The sequence below is a fragment of the Sesamum indicum genome, linkage group LG2 (assembly GCF_026168435.1).
Source record: "Sesamum indicum cultivar Baizhima isolate 11 linkage group LG2, ASM2616843v1, whole genome shotgun sequence".
NCBI classification, from domain to species: Eukaryota; Viridiplantae; Streptophyta; class Magnoliopsida; order Lamiales; family Pedaliaceae; genus Sesamum; species Sesamum indicum.
This window is the reverse complement of record NC_142658.1, coordinates 671,540-698,245: the sequence shown is the minus strand read 5'-3', so window position 1 is coordinate 698,245 and position 26,706 is coordinate 671,540. Positions and strand designations below refer to the sequence as shown.

At 32.2% G+C, this 26,706-nt stretch overlaps 3 protein-coding genes across 6 annotated transcripts; 2 read left to right on the top strand and 1 right to left on the bottom strand.

The window, feature by feature from the left end:
- The first annotated feature begins 807 nt into the window (after window positions 1–807).
- On the top strand, window positions 808–5,017 carry LOC105177555 (wall-associated receptor kinase 2-like). Of its 2 annotated transcripts, XM_088877499.1 has the most exons (4): window positions 808–1,879; window positions 2,063–2,218; window positions 2,360–3,574; window positions 4,618–5,017. In XM_088877499.1, exons 1-3 carry the CDS (start codon window positions 943–945, stop codon window positions 3,556–3,558), a joined length of 2,292 nt encoding a protein of 763 aa, XP_088733625.1. In that variant the 5' UTR covers window positions 808–942; the 3' UTR covers window positions 3,559–3,574; window positions 4,618–5,017. The 2 variants fall into 2 exon arrangements, with proteins under 2 accessions (XP_088733625.1, XP_011099054.3); XM_011100752.3 differs by lacking the exon at window positions 4,618–5,017 and having other exon boundaries at window positions 2,360–3,775.
- Window positions 5,018–7,646: 2,629 nt separating this feature from the next.
- LOC105177535 (wall-associated receptor kinase 3) lies at window positions 7,647–10,783 on the top strand. 3 transcript variants are annotated; one of them, XM_088877498.1, is made up of 4 exons: window positions 7,647–7,812; window positions 7,920–8,897; window positions 9,077–9,229; window positions 9,371–10,783. In XM_088877498.1, the coding sequence occupies exons 2-4, from the start codon at window positions 7,955–7,957 to the stop codon at window positions 10,576–10,578; spliced, it is 2,304 nt and encodes a 767-aa protein (XP_088733624.1). In that variant the 5' UTR covers window positions 7,647–7,812; window positions 7,920–7,954; the 3' UTR covers window positions 10,579–10,783. The 3 variants fall into 3 exon arrangements, with proteins under 3 accessions (XP_088733624.1, XP_011099032.1, XP_088733623.1); XM_011100730.3 differs by having other exon boundaries at window positions 7,892–8,897; XM_088877497.1 differs by having other exon boundaries at window positions 7,647–7,824.
- A 3,466-nt stretch (window positions 10,784–14,249) lies between these two features.
- On the bottom strand, window positions 14,250–16,679 carry LOC105177525 (gibberellin 20 oxidase 1-D). Its single transcript, XM_011100720.3, has 3 exons — window positions 16,149–16,679; window positions 15,044–15,362; window positions 14,250–14,721 (listed from the first exon to the last, which is right to left on the bottom strand). Exons 1-3 carry the CDS (start codon window positions 16,652–16,654, stop codon window positions 14,455–14,457), a joined length of 1,092 nt encoding a protein of 363 aa, XP_011099022.1. The 5' UTR covers window positions 16,655–16,679; the 3' UTR covers window positions 14,250–14,454.
- Between the last annotated feature and the right edge of the window lie 10,027 nt (window positions 16,680–26,706).

The window sequence follows — 26,706 nt, the reverse complement described above, 5'->3', positions numbered from 1 at the left end:
AGTTTGACGGTGCTAAATAATTGAAAATCCACCTGAAAGGAAACGATCAAACAAAATAACCTACGACTAACTGAAAGAAGCGAAAAGCCCAAATATTTTCAAGGACGCAAGGTAATTAATGACCTACGATCCGAATCACTGCTTAATAATAGAAGATAAAAAATGATTATGTTTAAGATTTTTGGATTGTATTATACTCATAAAATATGGAATTAATAGTGAAAACAATCCTATTTAGTGAGACAAAAAACTTGATGAATATCTATCTTGCGGTGTAGAAAAACAAATTTTTTTTCGTATTCATCGATACCAACAATATTACTCCAGTCCATATATGTTGACTGACTTTCATTGATATCTCATTAATAAATTTAAGAGTACATATAATTTTTGTGGTGTGAAGTACTCACTAGCTGTATTGGATTTTTGTGGGGGCTTATCAAGAACGGCGACCAAGACTTTAATTTTTATAGCAACATCAATTTTCCTAAAAATAAACATCATTAAAAAAACAATTAGATATGAGAAAAAATCTAACTCGAGTTTGGGTCTAATCTAAATTAATTATACGATAAATTTAATATATTTATTGTGTAATTATTTTACAATTTAAAAAAAGTATCCAATCACATGATTAAATACAATACAAATACTCTTTAATTAATTTGATTAAGCCAAATCTAACTTGGGATTAGAATTTTCCATACTAGTCGTAAAAATCAGAAAAAAGGGAGCTGGAGGCCCACCTTCATCTTCATGCAGAGGAGATTACTTCATGTAGTCCTCCGCTGAATAGTAAGAGCATAAGCATGAAGACTAATTCATCCTAGCTACCTCTATTTATTCCTTACTGTTTGTTCTCCTACACAGTCGCGACAAATATCGATCCCTTTCCCTGCAGAAAAAGGGAATTAGGTGCAGGCACGTAGAATTAGTGTAATCATGAAGTCACTCATAATGATGAAGAAGACGAAGCTGCTGGACCTGCAGTGCCTGCCCATAGTAATTGATCCCTTCATCATCATCCTCATCTTCATGATGGGCAGCTTACCACCAACTCTATCAGTCTCAAATTATTCAGTTGCAAAGCCCAACTGCATTGATCGTTGCGGCGACGTAAGAATCCCTTTTCCTTTTGGCACCACACCAGATTGTTACGAAAACCGTAGTTTCTTTGTCGAATGCAACCAAACCTTCAGTCCCCCTAAACTTTACTGGGGAAACAGCTCAATAGAGATCACAAATATATCACTAGATGGCCAACTCACAGTCTTGCAGTACATAGCTCGTGACTGCTATGCTCCAAATGCCACCCGGATTTCACATAACAATCCGTGGATAACGTTACCCAAATATTTTACAGTTAACAATACTGCGAACAAGTTCACTATTGTGGGTTGTGATACATATGCCTATGTTTCCGGTAGGTGGCTTAACCAGTCGTACACAACGGGTTGCATGGCCTTCTGTAACGCCAAGGACGATCTGGTGGAAGGATCCTGCATGGGGTTAGGCTGCTGCCAGCTGACCTACATTCCTCAAGATGTTTGGAGTGTGGAAATTGACCTGAGGAGTTATAGTAATTATACAAATCGTTCAGGCTTCGATAATTGCAGCTATGCTTTTCTTGCTGAGGAAACTGCCTTCACTGTTTCTCGGCATAGTATTGCAAAATTGAAGAATGTTACACACCTTCCTATGCTGGCTGATTGGGCAATTGGGAATATGACGACATGCAAGGAGGCCGAGAAGAACTCCTCAGCTTATGCTTGTAAAAGTCTTAATTCCAAGTGCCACAAGCCCGAAAACGGTTATGGGTACCGATGTAGTTGCCTGGAGGGCTATCAAGGAAATCCTTATCTCGTTGATGGCTGTCAAGGTACATCCATTCATCCATCCATCTACTTGTTTAATTTGCTTGAGTGATTTCTTCAGAATTGGTGGCTGGTTTGCTACTTTGCTTATCATCTTTCTTTCCAGCTCCCCTATTTATGCACTTTTAGATCGATGTACGTACGTAAATCTCTATACATATATATAAGTCTTAATTGTGTTGATGCAGATATAGATGAATGTAAGCTCGGCAAGTGCAGAGATGATTGTCGGAACACCAATGGCAACTATACCTGTCTTTGCCCAAAAGGGTACCATGGTGATGGACAAAATTGCAGTCCTGCAGGTGATTCTGGTGAATCACTCATTCTAAAACTTGTAGCAGGTTAGCATGGTTATTACAATTATGCAAAAAAGTTTTAGACAAACAGGGATCATTCATTCAACCTAACTAATCCAATTTACATTCCATTGATTAGCTTATTTATAGTTTTAAATTGCTAATGAAAACATATAAATTAAACAGGAATTGCCGTTGCGATCATACTCCTGCTACTTGTTGCTTTCTTGTTGTACTGGGAACACAAGAAAAGAAGCTTCAACAAGATGAAGCAGAAGTTCTTCCTTCAAAATGGTGGCACACTGTTACAAGAGAAGCTCCATGCAAGAGGAAGATCACCAGAATCTGTGAAGATTTTCACTTCATTTGAGCTTAAAAAAGCAACAGATGACTTTAATGATAGTATGATAGTTGGCCAAGGAGGCTTTGGCATCGTGTACAAAGGCTTGTTACCAGATAACAGCATAGTTGCCATCAAGAAGTCTAAATACGTCGATCCAAACCAAGTCGAGCAATTCATCAATGAGGTGATAGTTCTTTCTCAAGTAAACCACAGAAATGTCGTTAGGCTCCTTGGTTGTTGCTTAGAAACAGAAGTTCCTCTTCTGGTATATGAATTCATCAGCAACGGAACGCTTTCTTCACACATACACAATCAAGCGAGGGCACATTTTCTTTCTTGGGATATACGACTAAAGATTGCTGCAGAAGCTGCTGGAGTGCTCTCATACTTGCACTCAGCTGCTGCGACTCCAATCATACATAGAGACATCAAGTCAGAAAATATTCTATTAGATCATGGTTTCACAGCTAAAGTGTCTGATTTTGGAGCCTCAAGACTGGTTCCTCTGGATCATACGCAGTTGTCTACAGTGGTGCAGGGAACTCTTGGATACTTAGATCCTGAATACATGCAAACCAACCAATTGACTGAGAAAAGTGATGTCTATAGCTTCGGTGTAGTCCTCTTGGAACTACTAACAGGCAGGAGGGCTATAACCTTTGATAAGCCAGAGGACGAGAAAAATTTAGCCAACTTTTTCTTTTCTGTGCTAAAGCAAGAACGCTTATTTGATGTTCTTGATGATAATATTTTGGGTGATGATCGAAATAGGGAACAGATAATGGAAGTTGCTAGGCTTGCACAGGGGTGCTTAAATGTGAAAGGGGAAGATAGGCCTAGTATGAAAGAAGTTGCAATGGAACTAGAAGGGCTGAGACATGGAGGGAATCACTCATGGGCCCAAAATGAAAGCAATGCAGAAGAGGCGGAATCCTTGCTTGGTGCGCGATATAATGGCATTTCCATTGACAGTGATGGTGATAGCAGGAGTGTTGGATTTGATAGCCTCAAGAATGATGTTGTACTGGGTGGAGGAAGATGATGCCTGATTATGCCAGGCAAGTATGGATCACTAGTTCTTTGATCGAATCAGTTAGTTTTTTAAGTCCTATTATACTCGTATTATCTTAGTCTTATTTGTTCGATGGGATTGTAGTATATTGTTCTGATGCTGCAACTCTCAATACCCATGTAGAATTCAAAAGTAACATACCCAACTTGAACTTTAAGTTTATGGGGCAAGTAAATTATTGCCAGTCTGACTTCTTTCTGATCTTTTCCAGCTTTAGACTGATATTGATTATATACTATGTCTGCTAAATTGAATAGATCAAAATTAAGAAAACTCCTACCTAGCTACATTTATCAAATATTTGTATAAAAATGTAGTAGTTTCTCATTAGGAGGCTCACTGCAAGTAGTTCAATCATCATCATATGGCGTCTGCAAACTTTATTCAAAACCCTGCTTCTGATCATCTTCATGAGATTGATGATCAGTAGCTTACCACCACCAGTAGTCTCAGTAGCAAAGCCCAACTGCAGTGATCTTTGCGGCAACATAAGCATCCCTTTTCCTTTCGGCACCAAACAAGATTGTTACAGGAACTATGATTTCTTTGTCACCTGCAATCAAACTTCCGATCCCCCTAAACTATTCCTGCAAAAAACCAGCATAGAAATCACAAATATATCACTTGATGGCCAACTCACAGTCCTGCCCTATATAGCACGTGCCTGGTATGCTCCAAATGGCACCAGAAATGGTGGTGATGCCTGGATAAAGTTTCCCGGTTCACAAATCACAGTTACTAATACTGCTAACAAGTTCACTATTGTGGGCTGTGATGCTTATGCCTATATTTCCGGGCAGAGGCTCAACCGGCTGGAGTAGGCGACGGGTTGCATGTCCTTGTGCAAACGCGAGGAGGATCTGGTGGAAGGGTCCTGCAATGGGGTAGGCTGCTGCCGACATTCCAAAAGATATTTGGAGTGTGGAAATTGATACGAAACGTTTTGTGAACTATATATACCAACTTTTCCGGCTTCGATATTTGCAACTATGCTTTTATAGCTGAGGAAATTGTATTCAATATTTCTAGGCAAAGCGTTGTCAGCTTGAAGAATATTACAAGGCTTCCTGTGGTGGCTGATTGGGCAATTGGGAATATAACATGCGAGGAGGCTAAGTAGAACTCCTCCGCTTATGCTTGCAAAAGCCTCAACTCCACTTGCTACGAGCCCAAGAATGGAACAGGCTACCTATCATGGAATGCTTGCTCAGTGAGGGATACAATGGCAGTTTCATCCATGGATAAGGTGATAGTGTTGGATTTCATAGCCTTAAAATCCAATCCACTACTAAGTTTGCTCTTTTGATTTTGATTCTGTCAGTTTGCACCAATTTCAGAAAATCAATTTCAAAATGTGTTTGGAATGTTAACTTCTACTTTTGTAACAGCTAAAAAAAAAATATTTTTATCCCAAAAGTCAAATATAAAATATACGTTGATTTAGTCTTTTTTTTTAAAGTTTATTGTGCTTTTCTTTATAATTTTTATATATGAAAGCGTGGTTTGAATTAAAATGAATGATGTGGTCCATATATAATTACTTGGATACTTCAATTAATATCTAGAAAAAAAAAACAAAAATATTTTTATAATCATCGATACCTCCATATGTTGACTGACTGACTTTCATTAATTTCTCAAAAATACATAACATTAAGAATACTTATAAATTAGCATTTGGCACGTGCATTGCACGATCACAAGTTTTTTTGCATTAAATTAATTTAAAGTCATACATTATTTTTATTTTATATTATCAAAAAAATTATTTCTTTATTTTTTTTTAAACCCTAAAATAAGAAAATGTTCTCTTATTCTAATTACACCAGAGAAATAAATTTAAAAGATATTGCAAATGTCAACTTGAATTTCAAATGAAATGTTTTTTTCTTATGATATTTCTATAAAAATCTGAAACTCGTTAAAATTATTTGAACTTAATTTGGTATCAATTTTGATCATTATTTTAATGAGTCATATTTATTAATTTTAATTTGTATTATCCAAAAAAAATATTTTTCTATATTTTCTAAGAAACTTATTAAATAAAAAAAAATTCTTTATCCAATTTGCATTAAAAAATAAATAAAGATGGTACTGCAAATTATGTCAACATGAACAAAGACTCACACACACACACACACACACATATATATATATACATCATAAATTATTGTCAATTATATTAAATTATAAATGTCAACTTAATCATATTTATATGATTATCACTTCACTCACGAAAATTATTAATTTAAATGAATCCAATGTCTAATTGAGTCAATAACATTTGAATAGATAAAAATAAGTTTTATAATTTAAAAAATTTATAAATTCATTAATTTAAAAATAATATTTTACTTATCATTGATATTAAACACCATAGTTTTTGCTACGAGATCTCTTAAACAAAATCAATAATAAATATGTAAGCATATAAAAAAACAGTAAAACATGACAAAATAGTTATAAATATAATAAAATAAAGAAAAGCATAAAGAAAATAACTCAAAGGATAGAAAAAAAATAATTATATTTTGAATTAAAAAATAACTTCTCAATAAGATAAATAAATAGGTAATGTATTAATTAATGTCGGGACAAAAACTAATTTTAGATGTTGTGAAAGATTTTTATTTGAAATTACTTAAATTATAAAAACTAATTGATGCAAAAATTTGAAAGAAATTGTAAAGATTTAAAAGTAAAAAGTAATTTATAATGAAAGATTATTAAGATTTTAATATAAACGGACGGGATTAAAAAAAGTAAGAAATTAATAAAAGATCAAAACTCAATTGTCCACCGTATATGACATATAGGAGAGAGATAAAAAGCACTGATCTGTTTTCATTTTAAATAACTAGCCGTTGTGGCATGCTATCTCTTTGTGCATATGATAACTGACTTTTTATATTTTAAAAATATATTATGAATAAGAAAAATATATATAAATCAATATATCATATTGCTAAAAAGAAAAAAAGAAAGAAAGAAAAGCAAAAAAAAAAAAAAAAACTCATAAATATGTGAAAATATATAATAAACTTAATATATACTTCAAATATGTCCAATAACATTCATTTTCTTTGAACTGTAAATATTATTTAATAGTCGTCTATACGTAATTATCCTAAATTTTAAGAAAGAAGAGTGTAAGTTGATATATAATTACTTTGATACTTAAATCAATATCTATCACAATGATATAGAAAAATAAAAATACTTTTATAGTCATCGATAGCTCCATATGTTGACCGACTTTGATTAATTTCTCATTTAAGAATACTTATAAATATAGAATACTTATAAATATGTGTGGTATGAAGAGGCTGAAGTGGTGTTTGGGGCGACTTACCGATAGACAGGCGACCAAGACTTTTTCATTTTGGTAGCAACATTTATAACTAAATCAGATTAAAATATATTTATCATATGATTGATTATTACTTTAATAAATAAAATTTTGATCAAATTAACTTCTTTGCATAGTAAGATTCAATAGACAATTGTTTGCATAATTAATGTTAATTTTATTTTTAATATTTATCTACAATTTGTTACGTGTATAATAATAGAGACTGACTTATTTCATTAGACAGCTACCCTTTTTTTCACGAGTTATATTATTTGCATTACAATTTAATTGTAATTGCACCCTAAATCATCATTAACTATTAGAAATTTGTTCATACAGAAAATCATATTCATATCTATAGTAATATATATAAAATATCATTTTCCATTTATAATGTGACATCGATAGATTATACTCTTAAATATTTATATTAATAATATAAATTATTTTAAATAATTCACGCCATCTTTTAATTACCGACAATCTATCATGTTTATACTCATGTTTATCACTTGTTCCACTTCTAATTATGTTTTGTTTATTGTTTTTAAGATCTATATCATTATGTGCATGCAAATATTATGTAATCTATATTAATATAAAATAAAAGTTATATTTTTTATTCACAAACACGATTATTATTTTTTTTGTCAATAATACCCTTACATTGATTTTTTCTTTTTTTTTGAAATCTGACGTGTTGTTTATATATTCTAATTTTATTTATAATATAATATAAAGTATTAAAAAAAATTATTTATTATATGCGAGGAGAGGAGAATTACGGGACAGGATTATGGGGAGAGAAGAAAATTGAGCAGCCCACAGTGATGCAGAGGAAACTACTTGAAGTAGTCCTCCATTGAATAGTAAGAGCACAAGTATGAAGACTAATTCATCCTCGCTACCTCTATTTATTCCTTACTATTTGTTCTCCTACTTACACAGTCACAACAAATATTCCCTGCCGAAAAAGGGAATTAGGCGCAGGCACGTAGAATTAGTGTAATCATGAACTCAATCAGAATGATGAAGAAGAAGAAGCTGCTGGACCTGCAGTGCCTGCCCATAGTAATTAATCCCTTCATCATCATCCTCATCTTCATGATGGGCAGCTTACCACCAACTCTATCAGTCTCAAATTATTCAGTTGCAAAGCCCAACTGCATTGATCGTTGCGGCGACGTAAGAATCCCTTTTCCTTTTGGCACCACACCAGATTGTTACGAAAGCCGTAGTTTCTTCGTCACCTGCAATCAAACTTCCCATCCCGGCCCTAAACTTTACGTGAAAAATTCCACCATAGAAATCACGGATATATCACTTGATGGCCAACTTACAGTCTTGCAGTACATAGCACGTGACTGCTATGCTCCAAATGGCACCGGAGATGGTAATGATCCCTACATATCCTTTGCAGACTTTACAGTTAATACTACTGCTAACAAGTTCACTCTTGTGGGCTGTGATGCATATGCCTATATCAATGGCCGGCGGCTGGGCAACCGGGAATACACGACGGGTTGCAGTGCCTTCTGTACTGACGGCGACATTCCTGAAGATGAGTTGGAGGGGCCCTGCACGGGTTTGGGCTGCTGTGAGCTCGCCTACATTCCCGAAGATGTTTGGAGAGTGGATATCGACCTCAGGAGTTTCACGAATTATACCAAACGTTCAGGCTTCGATAATTGCAGCTATGCTTTTCTTGCTGAGGAAACTGTATTCAATTTTTCTCGGCAAAGTGTTGCAAAATTGAAGAATGTTACACAGCTTCCTATGGTGGCTGATTGGGCAATTGGGAATATGACATGCGAGGAGGCCGGGAAGAACTCCTCAGACTATGCTTGCAAAAGCTCCAACTCCAAGTGCTACGAGCCCAACAGTGGTTCTGGGTACCGATGTAGTTGCCTGGAGGGCTATCATGGAAATCCTTATCTCGTTCAAGGCTGTCAAGGTACATCCATCCATCCATCCATCTACTTGTTTAATTTGCTTTAGTGATTTCTTCACAATTGGTGGCTGGTTTGCTACTTTGCTTATCATCTTTCTTTCCAGCTCCCCTATTTATGTACTTTTAGATCGATGTACGTAAATCTCTATACATATATATAAGAGATAATTTTGTTCATTCAGATATAGATGAATGTAAGCTCAGCAAGTGCAGATATGATTGTCGGAACACCAATGGCAACTATACCTGTCTCTGCCCAAAAGGGTACCATGGTGACGGACAAAATTGCAGTCCTGGTGATTCTGGTGAATCATTCATTCTAAAACTTGTAGCAGGTTAGCATGGTTATTACAATTATGCAAAAAAGTTTTAGACAAACAGGGATCATTCATTCAACCTAACTAATCCAATTTACATTCCATTGATTACCTTATTTATAGTTTTAAATTGCTAATGAAAACATATAAATTAAACAGGAATTGCCGTTGCGATCATACTCCTGCTACTTGTTGCTTTCTTGTTGTACTGGGAACACAAGAAAAGAAGCTTCAACAAGATGAAGCAGAAGTTCTTCCTTCAAAATGGTGGCACACTGTTACAAGAGAAGCTCCATGCAAGAGGAAGATCACCAGAATCTGTGAAGATTTTCACTTCATTTGAGCTTAAAAAAGCAACAGATGACTTTAATGATAGTATGATAGTTGGCCAAGGAGGCTTTGGCATCGTGTACAAAGGCTTGTTACCAGATAACAGCATAGTTGCCATCAAGAAGTCTAAATACGTCGATCCAAACCAAGTCGAGCAATTCATCAATGAGGTGATAGTTCTTTCTCAAGTAAACCACAGAAATGTCGTTAGGCTCCTTGGTTGTTGCTTAGAAACAGAAGTTCCTCTTCCGGTGTATGAATTCATCAGCAACGGAACGCTTTCTTCACACATACACAATCAAGCGAGGGCACGTTTTCTTTCTTGGGATATACGTCTAAAGATTGCTGCAGAAGCTGCTGGAGTGCTCTCATACTTACACTCAGCGGCTGCTACTCCAATCATTCATAGAGACGTCAAGTCAGACAATATTCTTTTGGATCATAGTTTCACAGCTAAAGTGTCTGATTTTGGAGCTTCAAGGCTGGTTCCTCTGGATCATACTCAGTTGTCAACAGTGGTGCAGGGAACCCTTGGATACTTAGATCCTGAATACATGCAAACCAACCAATTGACTGAGAAAAGTGATGTCTATAGCTTTGGAGTAGTCCTCTTGGAGCTACTAACAGGCAGGAGGGCTATAATCTTTGATAAGCCAGAGGATGAGAAAAACTTAGCCAACTTTTTCCTTTCTGTACTCAAGCAAGAATGCTTATTCCAAGTTCTTGATGATAATATTTCGGGTGATGATCGAAATACTAGGGAACAGATAATGCAAGTTGCTAGGCTTGCACAGGGGTGCTTAAATATGAAAGGGGACGATAGGCCTAGTATGAAGGAAGTTGCAATGGAACTAGAAGGGCTGCTACATGGAGGGAAACACTCATGGGCCCAAACTGGATGCAATGCAGAAGAGATGGAATCCTTGCTTGCTGGGGGATATAATGGCATTTCCATCAACGGTTATGGTGATAGCACAAGTGTTGGATTTGATAGCCTCAGGAATGGCTTTGTTTCACCAATGAGTGGAGGAAGATGATGCCTGCTTCTGCCAGGCAAATATAAATCAGTTCTTTGATCACATCAGTGAGGTTTTAAGTCCTACTATACTCTCATTATTGTATATCGTTCCTTTCTTGCAACTCTTTTGTCTTTGTTAAGTACCCCTTTTGAATTCAAAGGGACCGATCCAGCTTGAACTTTAAGTTTATGGGGCAAAACAAATTATCAGTGTGCTTTGCCAAGACCGACTTCTTTCTCTTTTCCTGCTTTAGACTGATATTGATGATATAATACAAGCTGTGGTGCTTGGGAGTGTAGTTATGCCAAGACTCCCTCGGTTTCTGCTGCTATTCGAATAAACCAGACGATTTCCTTTGGTGATGTAAGTGCTCTAAAGGGTTGCGTTTTTAACATATTCATGAACAATAATGGGCTGCTTGAGTTTCCAGACAACAACCTAGAAGCCTGACAACATTTGTGTGATTGATTTGGCAGAGGACAACTACTTCACTGATAAACTGTTTGATCTGTGTTTCATCAATCACCTTGGACTTCTTTATTGCTACTACGCTTCCAGCTTCCCCTTCCAAATATTACTTCATGAAATCTACATATCGACAGGGAACAAATATAACTGTACCAGGAGCATTAATGCAATGTTTTGGGCGGTCATTGATATCAGGATAATTATCAAATATAACTACGTTTGCATTCCGTCCCGTTCCGTCACTTCTGCTATTCCCCTGGAAGCCTTCCGAGCAAGAGCAATAACAGCCTCCTGCCTTGTTCACACATTTGCTCTTACCTAGAGGGACTAACACTTGTGTTGCAAGTTAGTTAAAAAACTTCACTTAGAAAAACAGCCAGCTTTCGGGCCGAAAAGGGCAAGGAATGCGTGCATTGCCACACTATTCTTCACAATCTGGATGGATCGCTTGTGGTTGATTATCAGCTGCTGCAAAAGATGTTATGATCAAGCAGCATGTCTTAAATATTAGCATCGCATTTCTTGCATGGAGAGCCATTATTAATTTTGTCGAATAAGGCATATCTTGTCTTGAAATTCTTTCTATTTCGCAGACATAAATAAACGACACGTGCAGTTTTGCAACAACCTAAGAAAGCCAATTTAATCATGTGCAGACAATACTCTCCAGAAATTGGGGACGTCTTCCACTTTTCCGGCCGGCGGCGACACCACAACGAGCCACTTGTGAACTAAAGTCTTCCATGTGATTCATCTATTTTGCACTTAACGATGCTGTATGGAAAACAAAGATTGATATAGAACAAAGTACGGTTATCCATGCACGAATGTTAGACACTTGTGAACTGAAGTCCAAAATCAATTTTGTTAAATTTAAATGAATCACATGAAAAATATAATCCGTAAATAATACGACAAATGTTGTAATATAATTGATTGAAATTTAATATTTTCTTGAAAATCACATCTACTGGAAAAATTTGGCATCGTCAAATTAAAGACATTTGACCAAAACTAAATTAATTACACTTGTACAATTAGATGTGAATTAAATTCCTCAGACATCACTACCCTCGGATATTGCTAAGTAAAACCACATAAGTTGAGAGCCTTCCATTGAGGCAAGACTTTTCCAAGGCCTTGATGAATCTTCCATTTTTGTCCGAACCCACAACCCATTTCCCATTCATATCGGGTTTATCAGATAAAATTAATTATACATTTATTGTACGAGTAATCTATAATTTAAAAAAGAAAAAATGATCAATTCAGTTCAATTTAATTTGAGTAAAAAAAATTTAATAGTTAATTACTTTTCAAACATCACAAATGAAATTATTGCACGTTTAAAAAGTGGTAAAAATTACCTAGATTCGAATGGTAAGATTCGTGAAAAGTGATTTCACATCAAACTTTAGTTTCTCTCTCCAAATCCCCCATTCTAGGATTTCAAATCTTGAAGCTATAGTAGGGTTGCGACGTATCCCAAAAGTTAAGCACAATCTTTGTGTACAGAATGGGCATCTGACAGTTGAATTGCAATAAGGGGGTTTGGGTGTCCTGGATTTTTCTCCACTCCCATGTTCTTTGTATTATGCAACTCAATACAAAGACACTCCTGCCCTAATCATATTTGGATTTGATGGATCGCACCATGTCCCCATATGTATTTTGGATTTGCATTCTCAGTATTAATTATATACATAATCAGACAAATTTTCCGTATTCTAATAATTTTTTTAGTGCGTTGGGTGGCGATGAGACATTCATGATTTTATCGTATATCACAAAATATTATAAGGACTAAAATAAGATTATTAGTCGTCTCGAGAGATCCATCAACTACGTGTTACGATTTGATAGGCTAGAGGCATTGTGCATCCATCAATCAGTGGGACTAAACTTTGATTATGATGATGTTCTTTTATTTGAAAGGCCATCTGGGATTTATCACAAAAGTGAACCACAAAAATTGGCTCATTATGTATTGTTATTTGAGTTTTGTTTTAAGCATAATTTTAGCTGGCATTATTTTGGGGATGGAGAGTGCTTACACATTTCATAGTGTGATTTGGAGAAATAATACTTTTTGTTATGTAATTTAACTTTTTTTTAAAAATTTATTAGAAGAATTATAATATTTAACTATAATTATAATTATCATAGTTATTAATAAATAATTATTGACCACAACCACAACCACACAACGGTTATTGGCCGTGGTTTTTACGAGGGTGACTAAAGCATTTGTGATGACTAAAATGCATAGTAAATGTTTTGATCATAACTCTTAGCTATAACAAATAATTTTTTCATGATGGAAAGTTAGTTTTTTGCATCTGTTTTATTTAACCATAATTAACAGTAGTCATTTACCATGATTTTTAACCGTAGCCACTAATATTGTAGCCAATAGTATTTCTTTTTCTAGTGATTCTATTGGTTACAAGATTTTTATGCTGGTCCCATAATTTCTAAAAAGTAGCATTATTTTGTCTCATGACACTTTATTTAAAATATTTTTAACGAAAAGCACGTGGTTCTTAGAGTCTTTACACTTTTGATCCCACTGGTTGTGAGATTCTCACTTTGGTCTTATGCACTTAACGGCCATATGGCTTTTTCTATTAAATATCTAACAGAAAGGTGTAATCATGAGATGAAAAGTACTATTTTATTAAACTTATGGAATGAAATGCGAGAATTCCGTAATTAATGGGATCAAATATAAAAGTGCCCTAAGTTACGGAACAAAAAATGATATTTTCCCGCATAGGTACAATTGATGTTACACGAACATAACACTTTAACCCTACATATAGTAGTTATAATGTCACACTCCGAGTCCATGAGCCTATCAAATATGAGAATTGACTCCAAACACACGAAGTGCATTATTCAACTATGAATAACTCGTCGAAAAGAGATTTTTAATGAATGTATTTAAATTTTTGCTATAAAAAATCATATGATACTTATCTTATCAATTCTTAATCATTGTGAGATGAACTATCAAACTCACATATAATATTTTACATTCAATTGTTCTTATTCACTTCCATCTAACATTCTGTATTTTCAATTTTTCTGCTTCAATAAAATGATTATATATATATATATATATATATATTACAACGATACGAACATCAATCATCAATCAACAGCAAATGATTAATAACAAGTTGATAATTAAGCAGCACTACTATTAAAGTAGACAAATGTTCATAGTTGAGTGAAACTCGAATTCTGAAGCCTCAAGATTCTAATTTTCAAACCGACCACATCAGAAATCATTAAAAATTGCAGTAAATACGACACCCCCACAAAGTAGTGAGATACTATTGATACAGTAGTACTAGAGTAGGGCATATTATTGGAGGGAAGAAGATAAAAGAAAAAACGTAGAAATATATATATATATATATATTATGTGGTTTGGTGGGAGATGAGCCATTTAGTGAAATTTTGGAGGGTAGCAAGGTCGACCCTGTAATGTTTTTGTGTGAAGCCAAGGAATTCGGACCATGTGAAATCTGGGTACTCTCTTCCCTTCTCTGAGCTTACAAGATTTTCTGGAGGTACAATGATTTTGTCTTCTCTTGGACACAAGAAAAACACCAATGATACCCTCTCCTTCCATTTATTCACCACTGCCCTGTGCCCACAGCTCTTGTACACTCCATTCGTTAATGCCTACACCACATCCAAATATTTATGATTTCGATAGGATCAAAATTGTACCAGCGCATGCTTACATAATTAAAATTATAATTTCTTTTATGTATTTTTGTTTTTTTACTTATAAGGTCGAGGATAAAAGAGTCTTTTTACGTGTTTGAATTATAGATTTAATTACTAACGGGGTATTTTCAAAAGTTCAAAATTAGGATTGGTAATGTAATATTTTTTAAATGGAATATAACGTTGGTAAGTATAACTTACCCTAAAAATGAATAAACATACCGTATTCTCTAACAATTTAAAATTTTATGAAAAAGAAATTGCAACTTAGGACGAAAGTGTCCCCAAGACTGACAACTAAGGCATCGTGTCTCGGCCTGACGGACTTCCATTTGTGGTCGGCAAAAACCTGGAGACCTCCGACTTGATCTTGATGAAGGATTGTGAGAGCAGTTGGATCACAGTGAGGTCCAGTGCCAAGGGCTAGCCCTGGTTCTTGGCATGGAGGGTAGAAATTGCATCTCATTATGGAGCTACCTTCTTGGAAATACTCTTTCAAGTGTGATTCATCCACTCCCAAACTCATCCCCAATATATCTATTATGCCAAGAGACAATCTCTTCATGGCCTTGCAGTACTCCTCAAAAATCCATCTACCACAAAACACATATCCATGCAACCATATATAGTTATAATTTCACAGTTCGGTTATTTTGAAAAAATTATAATTTTAGTCCTGTAAATATATGATGGTCGTGATTTTGGTCCTATGGAAATCAATTTTGGCAATCTGATCCTATAGTTAAAAAGAATTATCCTCAAATTGGGCAAAATTATATTTTTAGTCACATAAGATAGGAGATTCAACACTTTTAGTCATTTGCTTTAAGAAATTTTCAAAATTGTCCAAAATTAGAAAAACTCGTCACATCTAGTCCTCTGCTTTAATTATGGGATTTTCAGAATGGTTCTAAAATTGGAAAAAAATTCCACACATACAGTCTCTACTTTACAGAATTTATGTGAATTATGAAATGTCGAATTTTCCTAATTTTGAGTTATTTTTAAATTCTCGTAAAGTAGAATATGAAAGTGTTGAACCTCTCATCCTATTTGATTAAAAGTGTAATTTCGCCCCCCAAAATTATCAATTATTGTTGCAGGATCAAATTGTCAAAAATTTATTTTAACAAGACTAAAATTATCATCCTCTATACTTACAAGATTAAATCTCCAATTTTCCTTTAAAAAAAAAAAAAAAACAACGGAGTCCCTCGTTTCCATCCGACATGAGACGATAGTCTCATTGTGACCAACATGGTCATCTACATGTTAATAGAAAAAAAAGCAAAAGAGTGTTCCTGTGCTAAATAGGTATAGAATTGTACATGTACGAAACTAATAAATACGCATGAATTCTTGGAAGCATGCTAGCTTACCCTATGTGTTCAAATTCTTGTCCAAAAGCTGATTTGAAAAACACGTGAGCTGCCTGAGGATCGTCAGGGCCACTTTCATGGAAGCAGCAGGAGATAGTTTCCTTCCATGGTAATTTCAAACTGAAACGGTCTGCATGGGCAAACGAATAGCCCCAAAAGCTATGATCAGTACTTCTTCCAACCCTCATTTTCTCATGAATGGGAAGCTTAAAGAAATGTTTTACGTGATCATGCACCAGCTTTATGAGCTCTAGATCAACCCCATGATTGATCACTTGGAACAAACCATGGCTTAGACAGGCTGATCTAACGAGCTCGGCCGTTTGCCGGGCTTCATCGTCCTCGCCGTTGAAGAAACCCTCAAGATCAACTATGGGTTCGTCAAGGTCTTCTTCTTGGTTTGCATTATGGTTTTCTTCTTTTGGCCAGATGAATTTTTCTGATACGAAATTGGTGGATAGTTCAAAGAAAGAAAGATGATGGAGTGAAGCATTTGATGAATCCATAGAAATGGACAATAATTAAAGTTGTGATGCAAGACATTGGGTGTCTAGTCCGAGGTATTTATAGAAAAAGCATTCATGTTATGTATTGGTGATTATTATTATTATTATTTTCTAATTTGAGTTAAAAGTTAACTTTCTTGGTGATGTGGTGTGGTTTGTATTGGTGAAAGGCAAATATCATTTAATAATTAACTTTAATTAATTAATACATCTTTGATTTTTAAGAAAAGAAAAAATGTAATTGAATAATAAGTAGTAGGGAAATTAAAAGTTGCTAGTTGGAGTGTATCAATAAGGGTCTTTGTTGCCCTTTTCTGAATTTGTTTTGTATGCGTTTTTAGTTAAAAAAGAAAAAGCGACATATATATTAAAGAAGTAATTTTATAATGGTATTTAGCTTCTGTAACTGATTAATTATATTATTCTTTTTATTATTTTATATTATTACTGAGCTTTCAAATTGTAATTAAGTTTTGTAATCAAGAACACAATATATATACACATGAATTTATCTAAACAATTATTTCCAATGCTAATATATATATATATATATATATATATTAGTGATCGCTATCAATCTATTATTAACCATTAAAATTGTAAAGATTGGTCGTAAAATACTAAGAAATATATAATGATGGTAGTTTAATTACTAGGATATTAACCTTCTCCTTTTATGTCTAATAACTGCAATTTAATTAAGGTCTTATTTACTATATCGGATACTTAGTTTATTTTAAATTCATCTGACCCCGTGATTTTTAGGACAAGCCCGATATTATACATGATAACTATTGGATTAGAATTCCACCCGAGGAGTTGGGATTCGAATTTGACCCAACTTAGGACAACGGGATATTTTTTTTGCTCTAAAAAATATCTTCATTATGCTCCAACCCATTTACTTATTTGTCCCTAATATTGCCTAAAATAACAAAACAATAAAAACACATAGACGTAACTTGACTAAATCTGACATGAGTTTGACTAGTTGAGAATTTTTGTTCTTCCAGTTTCACCGGAGAACGGTGGCGGCGGCGCAACACCGAATGGTGGTGCCGCGATGGAGATGCACGACTGAAGTGAAGGCGGAGACACGTCTGGAGGTAGCCACCCTAGATGGGGCGGTGGAGAGACAACGGGAGGTCTTGATGGTGCGTAAGTAAACATGAAATAATTCAATACTTGATCTAATAAAACATTATACGTAAAATTTTATTACCACCTTAATTTTGTGTACAATGAATTACTTAACCAAGAGTGTGTAGCATAAGAAAGTGGTACACCATAAAAATGGAGGTGAGGTGGGTGTAGAGGTGTAGGAGAGTTAGCTAAATGGTGAAGTTGCTGTCCATTTATGCCTAAATGTTGAAAAGGAATCAAAGCAAAAGATTGTGACATCTCATTTCACATCCAACTATATTCTGTCTATCTATATATTGGTAACTAACACTCTACTCACTTTAAAGTAATTACTATTAATTCTACTATTTTTTCCCTTTTCATGTGATTTACAAACAAAATGTTGAAACCTACCTTCTCTGTCTGTCCCATTCATGCTGCAATTACTTACTATTTTCTAAATTAAATCACTTCATTTAATTCTTTTCCGCTACCATTTTATTGATTATAGACTAAAACGGTGGTAATTAATTATAATTAAATAAAAATCAATCCAAAAATTTAATTTATCCATCATAAAAATTATTTTTGCTGTGCCTTTTTTGCTATTACAAATATATTAGTCACGCTCTTAAAAAATTACAATCTTTTTTTTAAAAAAATAAATAAATGAAGTTTTCTATATTTTTATCTGAGATTATATATATATATGTATATGTATGTAATTATCTCAAAATAAAACCTATTATGGACACTTCTGGGCCCATACATATATATTATTTGATGCTGAGGACCTCTCTAAACTGATGTTACTAATTTTCTTAGGATTCTTGTTATTTTCATATTTTAAATGTGATACCATGATTGGCAACATCAAATTAACAAATAATTTTTTATTATCTATCTACAACATTAATATTGTAATTCATGTTAGTACAATAAATCACAAATTAAAACTTAGGAAGAAAAGAAACATCCACTAGAAAAAAATTATTATTGACTATAATATTAGTGTTTATGGTTAAAAATCGTGGTAAAATGACTACTATTAACTACTGCTAAATAAAATCGATGCAAAAAACTACTTTTTCACAGTGAAAAATTATTTGTCACGACTAAGAGCCATAGTCAAAATACAATTTGCCATGGTTAAATTGGCCACCCTTGGAATAACCATAGTCAACAATTATTGCGTGATTGTAGTCAATAACTATTTGTTACGACTATTTCTTATTAATCATTATAATTAACCTTAGTTAAATATTATAATTCTTTAGTGATTTAATGACGAAGAAACATTAATTATGATATGGACCCACAGTCACGCATAAATTAAATAACCCCACTATGATTAGAAAATGAAAAAAAAAAAAAGAAAATCAATCTTATTATTATCAAATTCACTTAAACATACATGTATCAATAAAACCTGCCTATAATTAATTATAAGGCTAAATTCCATTTTATTCCTGTTTTTTTTTTTTGGGGGGTGTAGGGGTTTTTTATTTACTTTTTTATATATAATAATATAATAATATTTTAATAATTTTGAATTTTTTATATATAATATAAGTTAAATAATTTATTGAGTCTAAACTTTTTTATTTTTTTAAAATTTAACAATTTCAAATTAATTGAAAAACAAAGAGAGGATTTTAGCAGACTTTTCAAAATACAAAGGAGTTTTATGCATTTAAGCCATAATAATAATTTGATCCAAGACACCATATATGTTTGTCAATTTTAGCATATATAATGATAGGATTATGTAATATTTTGTTTGGTTTATTGGATGAATTGTTGAATTACTGTGTAATAATTTTATCTATTTTGCTCAGTTTTCGAAACACCCATATATATATAATATATATATATATATATATATATAGATATATATAAAGACCCAAAAATCACAGGAAAAGAAGAAAGCAAAGATTAGGTGTGGCAGATGTGCTCGACTGCTGGCTCGAATTTGAGCTCGAGTTCAAAATATTCTGTTCATAAGTTCGCAAGTAGGCTAGCGAGCTTTTCAATATATTTTAATTTTTTTGGTATTTTGTATTTTTCAGTTTGTTATATATTTAACTTCATATTCAGAATTAATTATATATTATAATACTTAAAATATTATAAATTTAGCTAATGATAAAATATAATATTTTTTATGTTTATATTTAATCTCTATACAAAAATAAGTTGAATTAATAAGTTAGTAAGTTCATTATTATTACTATATATTTTTTATTTTATATTAATTATTAATTTTTTAAATTATCTAATAGTTTAAGACAATTAAGAATATATTTTGTTTAAAATAATTTGAGCTTGTCAATCTGACATAATAAATAAATATTTTAAAATATTTTTTATTTTAATTATAAATAAAAAATAAAACTCGAGCTGAAGTCAAAATATTTTGAGTTCGAATTGTATACACCCCGAAGCGAGATATTCAAGTAAGTAAAGATGGGGTATGTATGTGTAGAACGACAATCATCTCCCTATCTCTCTTATTATTTCAATATTCAAAACTAATTTAGTACAACCAAGGAAGGAATAAACAATTTCAATTGGATAATGGATAATAGGATTTAAATTTAAAGAAAGAAAGAGCCTCAATCCACTACAAATGGGCTACTGGGTCATATCATTGGAGTTAAGGTAGGCTTTCAGATCAACGGCCCAAATGTTCATAATTTTTGCTTAACGGACCCCAAAGCCCATCTTTAATGGCCCATTTCCTTTGATTCAAATTGACCAAAATAGCCCTTTTCCAAATGTCCGACTGCTGCAACACGCATTTGGAACCTTAATTCAGACATTTGCACTGTGAATTAGGTTTTATTGGCACAACAAAAGACAAGAAATTGGGTAGATCCAAGTTCGCAACAAAAATTTACTCTACACATTGATTGCAAATGAGAAGTTTGAAATGTATTGTAAATCCTGAAGTTTCTTCTTTAATAGAAAGTTGATTTTTCAGGATAAAATTACAAAACTCATGCAAAATTAAAGTAAACAATACCTCAAAAAATAAATTATCCATCAAATTACAAATCGCATCAGATACGATGGTCTTAATTTGGCCTTCTAGAGAGAAGACAAGCGCTACTGTACAAGGTTTGGTTTGGTCGTTGATGGGGTAGTTTTTGAGTTATCTAGGGAAAAAGCCCTAAATTGGACAAATTTTTAGGTAGGGGCAAACGTGGCCTTCTAGAAGAAATATCCCTATCCACTTGTATTTATCTACCTCCTATACATTATTTGATCATCATCATCATCATCATCATCGGATTGCCCCTCACTCCATTATTCATTTGTTGTACTATTAATTATATATTTTTTCGTATGTGAATGTGCATGTATATGTGTGTGTGTGTGTTTTGTATGTATGGATGTATGTAGTATATTGGAGTATCATCATCAACATCATCATCTGAAACGGAAGGTTGAGTCCTATGAAGGGCAATTTAGTCTTTTTATTTATTCACTGGACGAATTTACCCCTACATCGAGCTATATATCCGTGAAATATCGACAAAGATGGTCGTTACAAGCCTATAGTTGAAACTATTAACTAACAAGCTAAACAAGAATTGTATCGAAAGACGTTTGACAAAAACATTAAAATTACGTCAAATGAGATTCTAGTCTAGTGGGTGTATAATAAGTTTTACAAATAATTGTATTTATTGCGTAATTACAGAAATCATCCACGACAATTAAAAAATATGAATAGTTTGTTTAAGGATATTGATATTTCTAGAGGGGTATATTTGTAATTTTTAAAAATATAAATAATTTTAATGTTTCATATAAATATATTTGTAATTATTCAAAAAATAAAAATAATTTATATAAATAATCATAGATCATAAAATATAATTTTTATACACGTTGAATATAATAATATAAATATATATATGTATACACCAATCACACTGCAAATCACATGTCACAGAATGAGGATAGAATATATTATAGAAAAGTAGGTAGAGGGCGGAGAGTAAGAGGGAAAGAAACTGATAGGAAAGAGAGAGAGAGAAAGAGAGTGTGTTGTGGGGTATGTATCGTCAGCGCCGGTACCAACCACCACCCACCTCCCGTCCCTTTCTTTCCGTGTTACTCAATTTGAGTGTAGGTAGGAAGGAGCACAGCCCACACGGTTTATTAATTATGGATGTGATATAATTAAGATGGTCCACCTTACTTTCCTTTCACACACGCAAAATTCGAACCCACAACTTTTTGATATAATAACAGAAATTCAACTAATTTATATATATAGTTTCCTAGAAAGTGGTTTATTAGGATTTAAATAGTTTTATCACATGCAAAATATATTAATTAGGTTGAAGATGCTTTATTATTATAATTATTTATATTGAGATAGTCTTAAGTACTGTGGATTTTGTGCTTATCTCTCAACCCTAATTTTTCAGCTTGTTCACACTCATATATCATTAGTAATTCTCCATGTTATGGATTATTATTAAAAGAAGGGTGAATTATACTGAAATTCTCTTTAAAAATATTAAATTATATATTTTTTTAAATTTTTTTGAAATTACGCTTACACCTTCTCCAAAAATTTTCAATTACACCTGACTTTCTTCTATTAGGATTTGGATGGAAAATACTGACATATTTAAAATATATATATATATATATATTGATTTTCAATTTTGTCCTTATTTAATATTTTCATGTATTTGTACTTATAAAATAATAAATAATATATATATATATATATGAAGTGAAGTTAACATCATTGCATTTTTTCTTCATAAGTATAAAATTATTATATTAAAACTTTAAATGAAGGGTAAATTTTAAGATTTATGCATTTTTTAGCACATTTCATCCAAATCATAATAAAAAGGTCGGGTGTAAACAGTGAATTTTCAAAAATTGTGTAATTGTAATTATAATTATAATTTTTTTTTATAATTTTCATATTTTTAGAGGGGTTTAAGTATAATTAACTTTAAAAAGAATTAGGGAGGAAGTAAAGTAATTGTATGACTTTATTATTTTCATTTTTTTAAGTTTAATTAAGTTCCTGTTTTCTATTGGATGATAGGGAGGATTCGATATTGATTGGTGGGATTGGCGGTGACACGTCGTCGTATACATGTGGTTTTGAAAAAGATGTATATATATATAAATATTAATTAATTAATTAATTAATTACAGTGTGATCGGAGATTAGCGTGGCATGATTCCGTTAATTAAACTATAATTATTAATTAATGATTCCGTCACATGTTGCTTAATTTCTTACAAGTGTCCTGGATGCATTGTCAGCGACCCAGACGATGTAGATTGACGAAAATCATACCGTCTATCACTACCCCCTTTCCCATGTCAACGTCTCACTTTGTATTTTAACTACCTAGTCGTAGTGTCGCGCAGTATTTGTGTGTGTATAATTAAATAAATATAATATAAATTTTAAAAATAAAAAATATATATAATTAAAAATAAATTAAGTGATTAACACGAATGAAATCGAAAAGTAAATATGATAGTATATTAGCAATAACGTGAATTATTTAAAAGAATTATATAAATATAAATATTTGAGAGTATTTAATATTTTAAAAATTGAATTACAGTATTACAAATCGTGAGTGCATGATATTTGATTTCAATTTTTTTGTAATATATAGTTTGAATTTATCGTCTAAATGATTTCAAAAGATAAGATCTTATCCTTAGACTAGAAAGGAGATAAGAAAAATACGATGTCAAGTGGATAAGCATAACAAAATTCAAATTAAAACCTACTCTTTTCTGTTTTTTTTTTTTAGTAAAATCGATTACTATGATTAATATCAGATATTTATATTTATCAATCTTGGAGAAATATGACAATTATATACTAATCTTCAACATCAAATAATAATATTTAATTAATAATTATAACTAAAGTAGAATAACATCCGATGTATTAGGTGGATTCGGAATTATGTCCTTGTAGTTATGAGGTTTCGAATTCGTCAATTAAATTAGATATTATTAATAAATGGGTTACAATTATAATAAAAGGCAAATGGAGAAGAAGGGAAATATTATGTTGGAGTGAAGAAAAGCGCAATAATTTGCACATGGTAGAGAGTAGAGAAAGAGAGAATGAGAGCTTAAGAACGCCGCAAAGTAGATGTGTTTGGTGAAAGCATGTGCAAATTGACCTTTTTCATTATTATTATTATATTATCTTTTCAACTACCAATTGCTTTGTCTCCTTCGAGTTCGAGTTCTATGAATATAGATTTTAGTCTATTTTTTATAATAGTATGTGCACTAAAAAAAAATGACTGTTAACTACAATTTTAATAGCTATGGACTAAAAATCGTGACAAATATCTTTTCTTGACCACGGTTAAGTAAAACCAATGCAACAATATAAATTTTGCACCAAAAAAAGTTATTTGACATGGCTTTTAGCCATGACAAATGTTTTAGCTATCTTCACAGATACCACGACCAACAACCGTTGTATGGTCATAGTCAATGGCTATTTGCTATAGCTATTTTGTTATTAATAATGATAATTAGCCATGATTAGATATTGCATTTTTTGTAATAGTTGTTTTGTTATCTTTTTGGTTAATTTAGATTAATGTATTGCATAATGAGTGTTGTCATATGTTGGTTGGTATAAAAACATCGATGTATTTTTTAAAAAAAATTAGATAAATGAATAATTTTATATTATTTAAAAAATGGTCAGTATTTTTTTTTAAAAAAAATATTATGTCTAGTTTCAAATTTATTCAACATTTTCATAGTTAAATTTTTTTTTTTTATGTTAAAATCATTTCCTTAAATTCAAAATTTTAAATTGACTTTGTAAACTTGTTATCTTGTTTCAATTATTACCTCTTTTTGTTTGATCTAATAGAGATTGGAGGAAGTAATCTCAACCATAGTGGAATTTATAATGTGCAGATACACTATGATTCACACTATTTCATATTTTTAAATTTAATTCATATAAAAAACCATAGAGTTGTTGAAGTAGGTATAGAGTTTATATAATAATTAAAGAATTTGGTAAATTTGAATATCAACAGCTAATTTTTGTATTGTTTAATATTAATATTAATATTGATATAATCATATAATTATAATTTATATCTCTTTCTCTCTATATATATATACCAAATTCATTTAATTTATCATTAATTATTAATTACGATAAATTATATTGATGCCTCTTAAAATTATATCTAGGATAAAGTACATTGACACTCCATGAAGTTAGGTCGAAATACAGAAATACCTTCTATTCTTTGTAAAATTACAAGTACATCCCATATTCATTGACAAATGTTTACATGAACACCCTTTCAAGTATATTACACTAACACCCATTCTAGGGGTGTACTTGTAATTTCACAAAGGGGCCGGTGATATTTGTATATTTAAACCTAGTCTCAAGGGGTGTTAATGTTATTTACCCTTATAAGTAATTACACAAACACCTCATAATTTTTATAAAATTACAAGTACACTCTTGAGGAGTTGTTGATGTAATTTTCCTCAATAGGTACTTGTGTAAGTTTTCGCCCTAAGAAGCTATTAATTTAACCAATGATGTCTTGGTCTAGTGGTTTTGGTTCGGGCTGAGGTCCAATGAATAGGTTCAATGTCATGGTCTCGAGTCCCATTGGACGTGTGGGTATTTGTCGCACTTTATATAAATTATTATAATTTATTTATAATTATATTAATATATTGATTGAATCGAGGCTTACTGTAATTAAATATAAGCAAAGAAGATGTGGATGTAGAAAGAAGAGTAAGATTGCGAATCATAGTAACTGCTAGAGATATACAAAGAACTAAATTCAGTAGAGAAAAAATTATTATTGGTTATAATATTAGTGGCTATGATTAAAAATTATGATAAATGACTGCTATTAACTTTAATTAAAAAAAATTAATGCAAAAAATTAGCTTTTCCAACATAGAAAATTATGAGCTATGGTCAAAATATTCGTACATAGTTTTCCGACATGACAAATATTTTAGCCACCCTTACAGAAATTACGCGCAACAACTATTATGTGATCGTGATCAATAACTATTTGCTACAACTATTGCTATTAACTATGATAATTAATTGTTGTTACGTGTTATAATTATTTTAGTGATTGTTCCCACAAGTACCAGAAAATCAGGAAAGGAAAAAAAAAAAAAAAGTAAAAACAAAAAGGGGTTGTGAAGAAGGATAATGCATAGTTGGATTATGCTTAAAAAACAGGCAATGTTTGGCTGTCCTAAAATTCTTTGTAGGATTCCACACTAATTAAGTTGTGGGCGCACATGACCATCCCCCCATCCCTTCAGATCTCCACCACCCACCTACCTACCTTTAACTAACCATCCCCTTTTCTCTTCATTTTCCTTCTCTCTTTTTATTGCACTATGTTTCCAAATTTTAAAAGATCCGTTTACCTACCATCCAAACATGTCACATGCTCTCTCACCATCTCTTTATTATTCTTTTTCTCCTTCAACTCAAAATTGTTACTTAACTAATTAATCCCAGATATAATGGCTCATAATTATATTTGTTAATTGTGACCATGTACATTCATTACCACTCAATTTTAAAATAGGGCCAACTACACCTACGCCCCTCTAAAAATATGAAATTTTGCAATTTTCTTCCAAAAACTTTTGATAATTATACTTGCATCCTCTTAGAAAATTCTTTATTTACAATTGTACCCCATTCATTATCGTTTGGACGAAAGATATTGATATTAACGAAAAATTTAGATGATCTTTCAATTTGACACATCATTTAGCATTCTGTATGATTTATCAACAAATATAACCATGCAAGTAATACTTTTATTTATACATAAAATCAAAAGAGTGTATTGTAATAATATTTTGTTCCGAATTATTGTCAT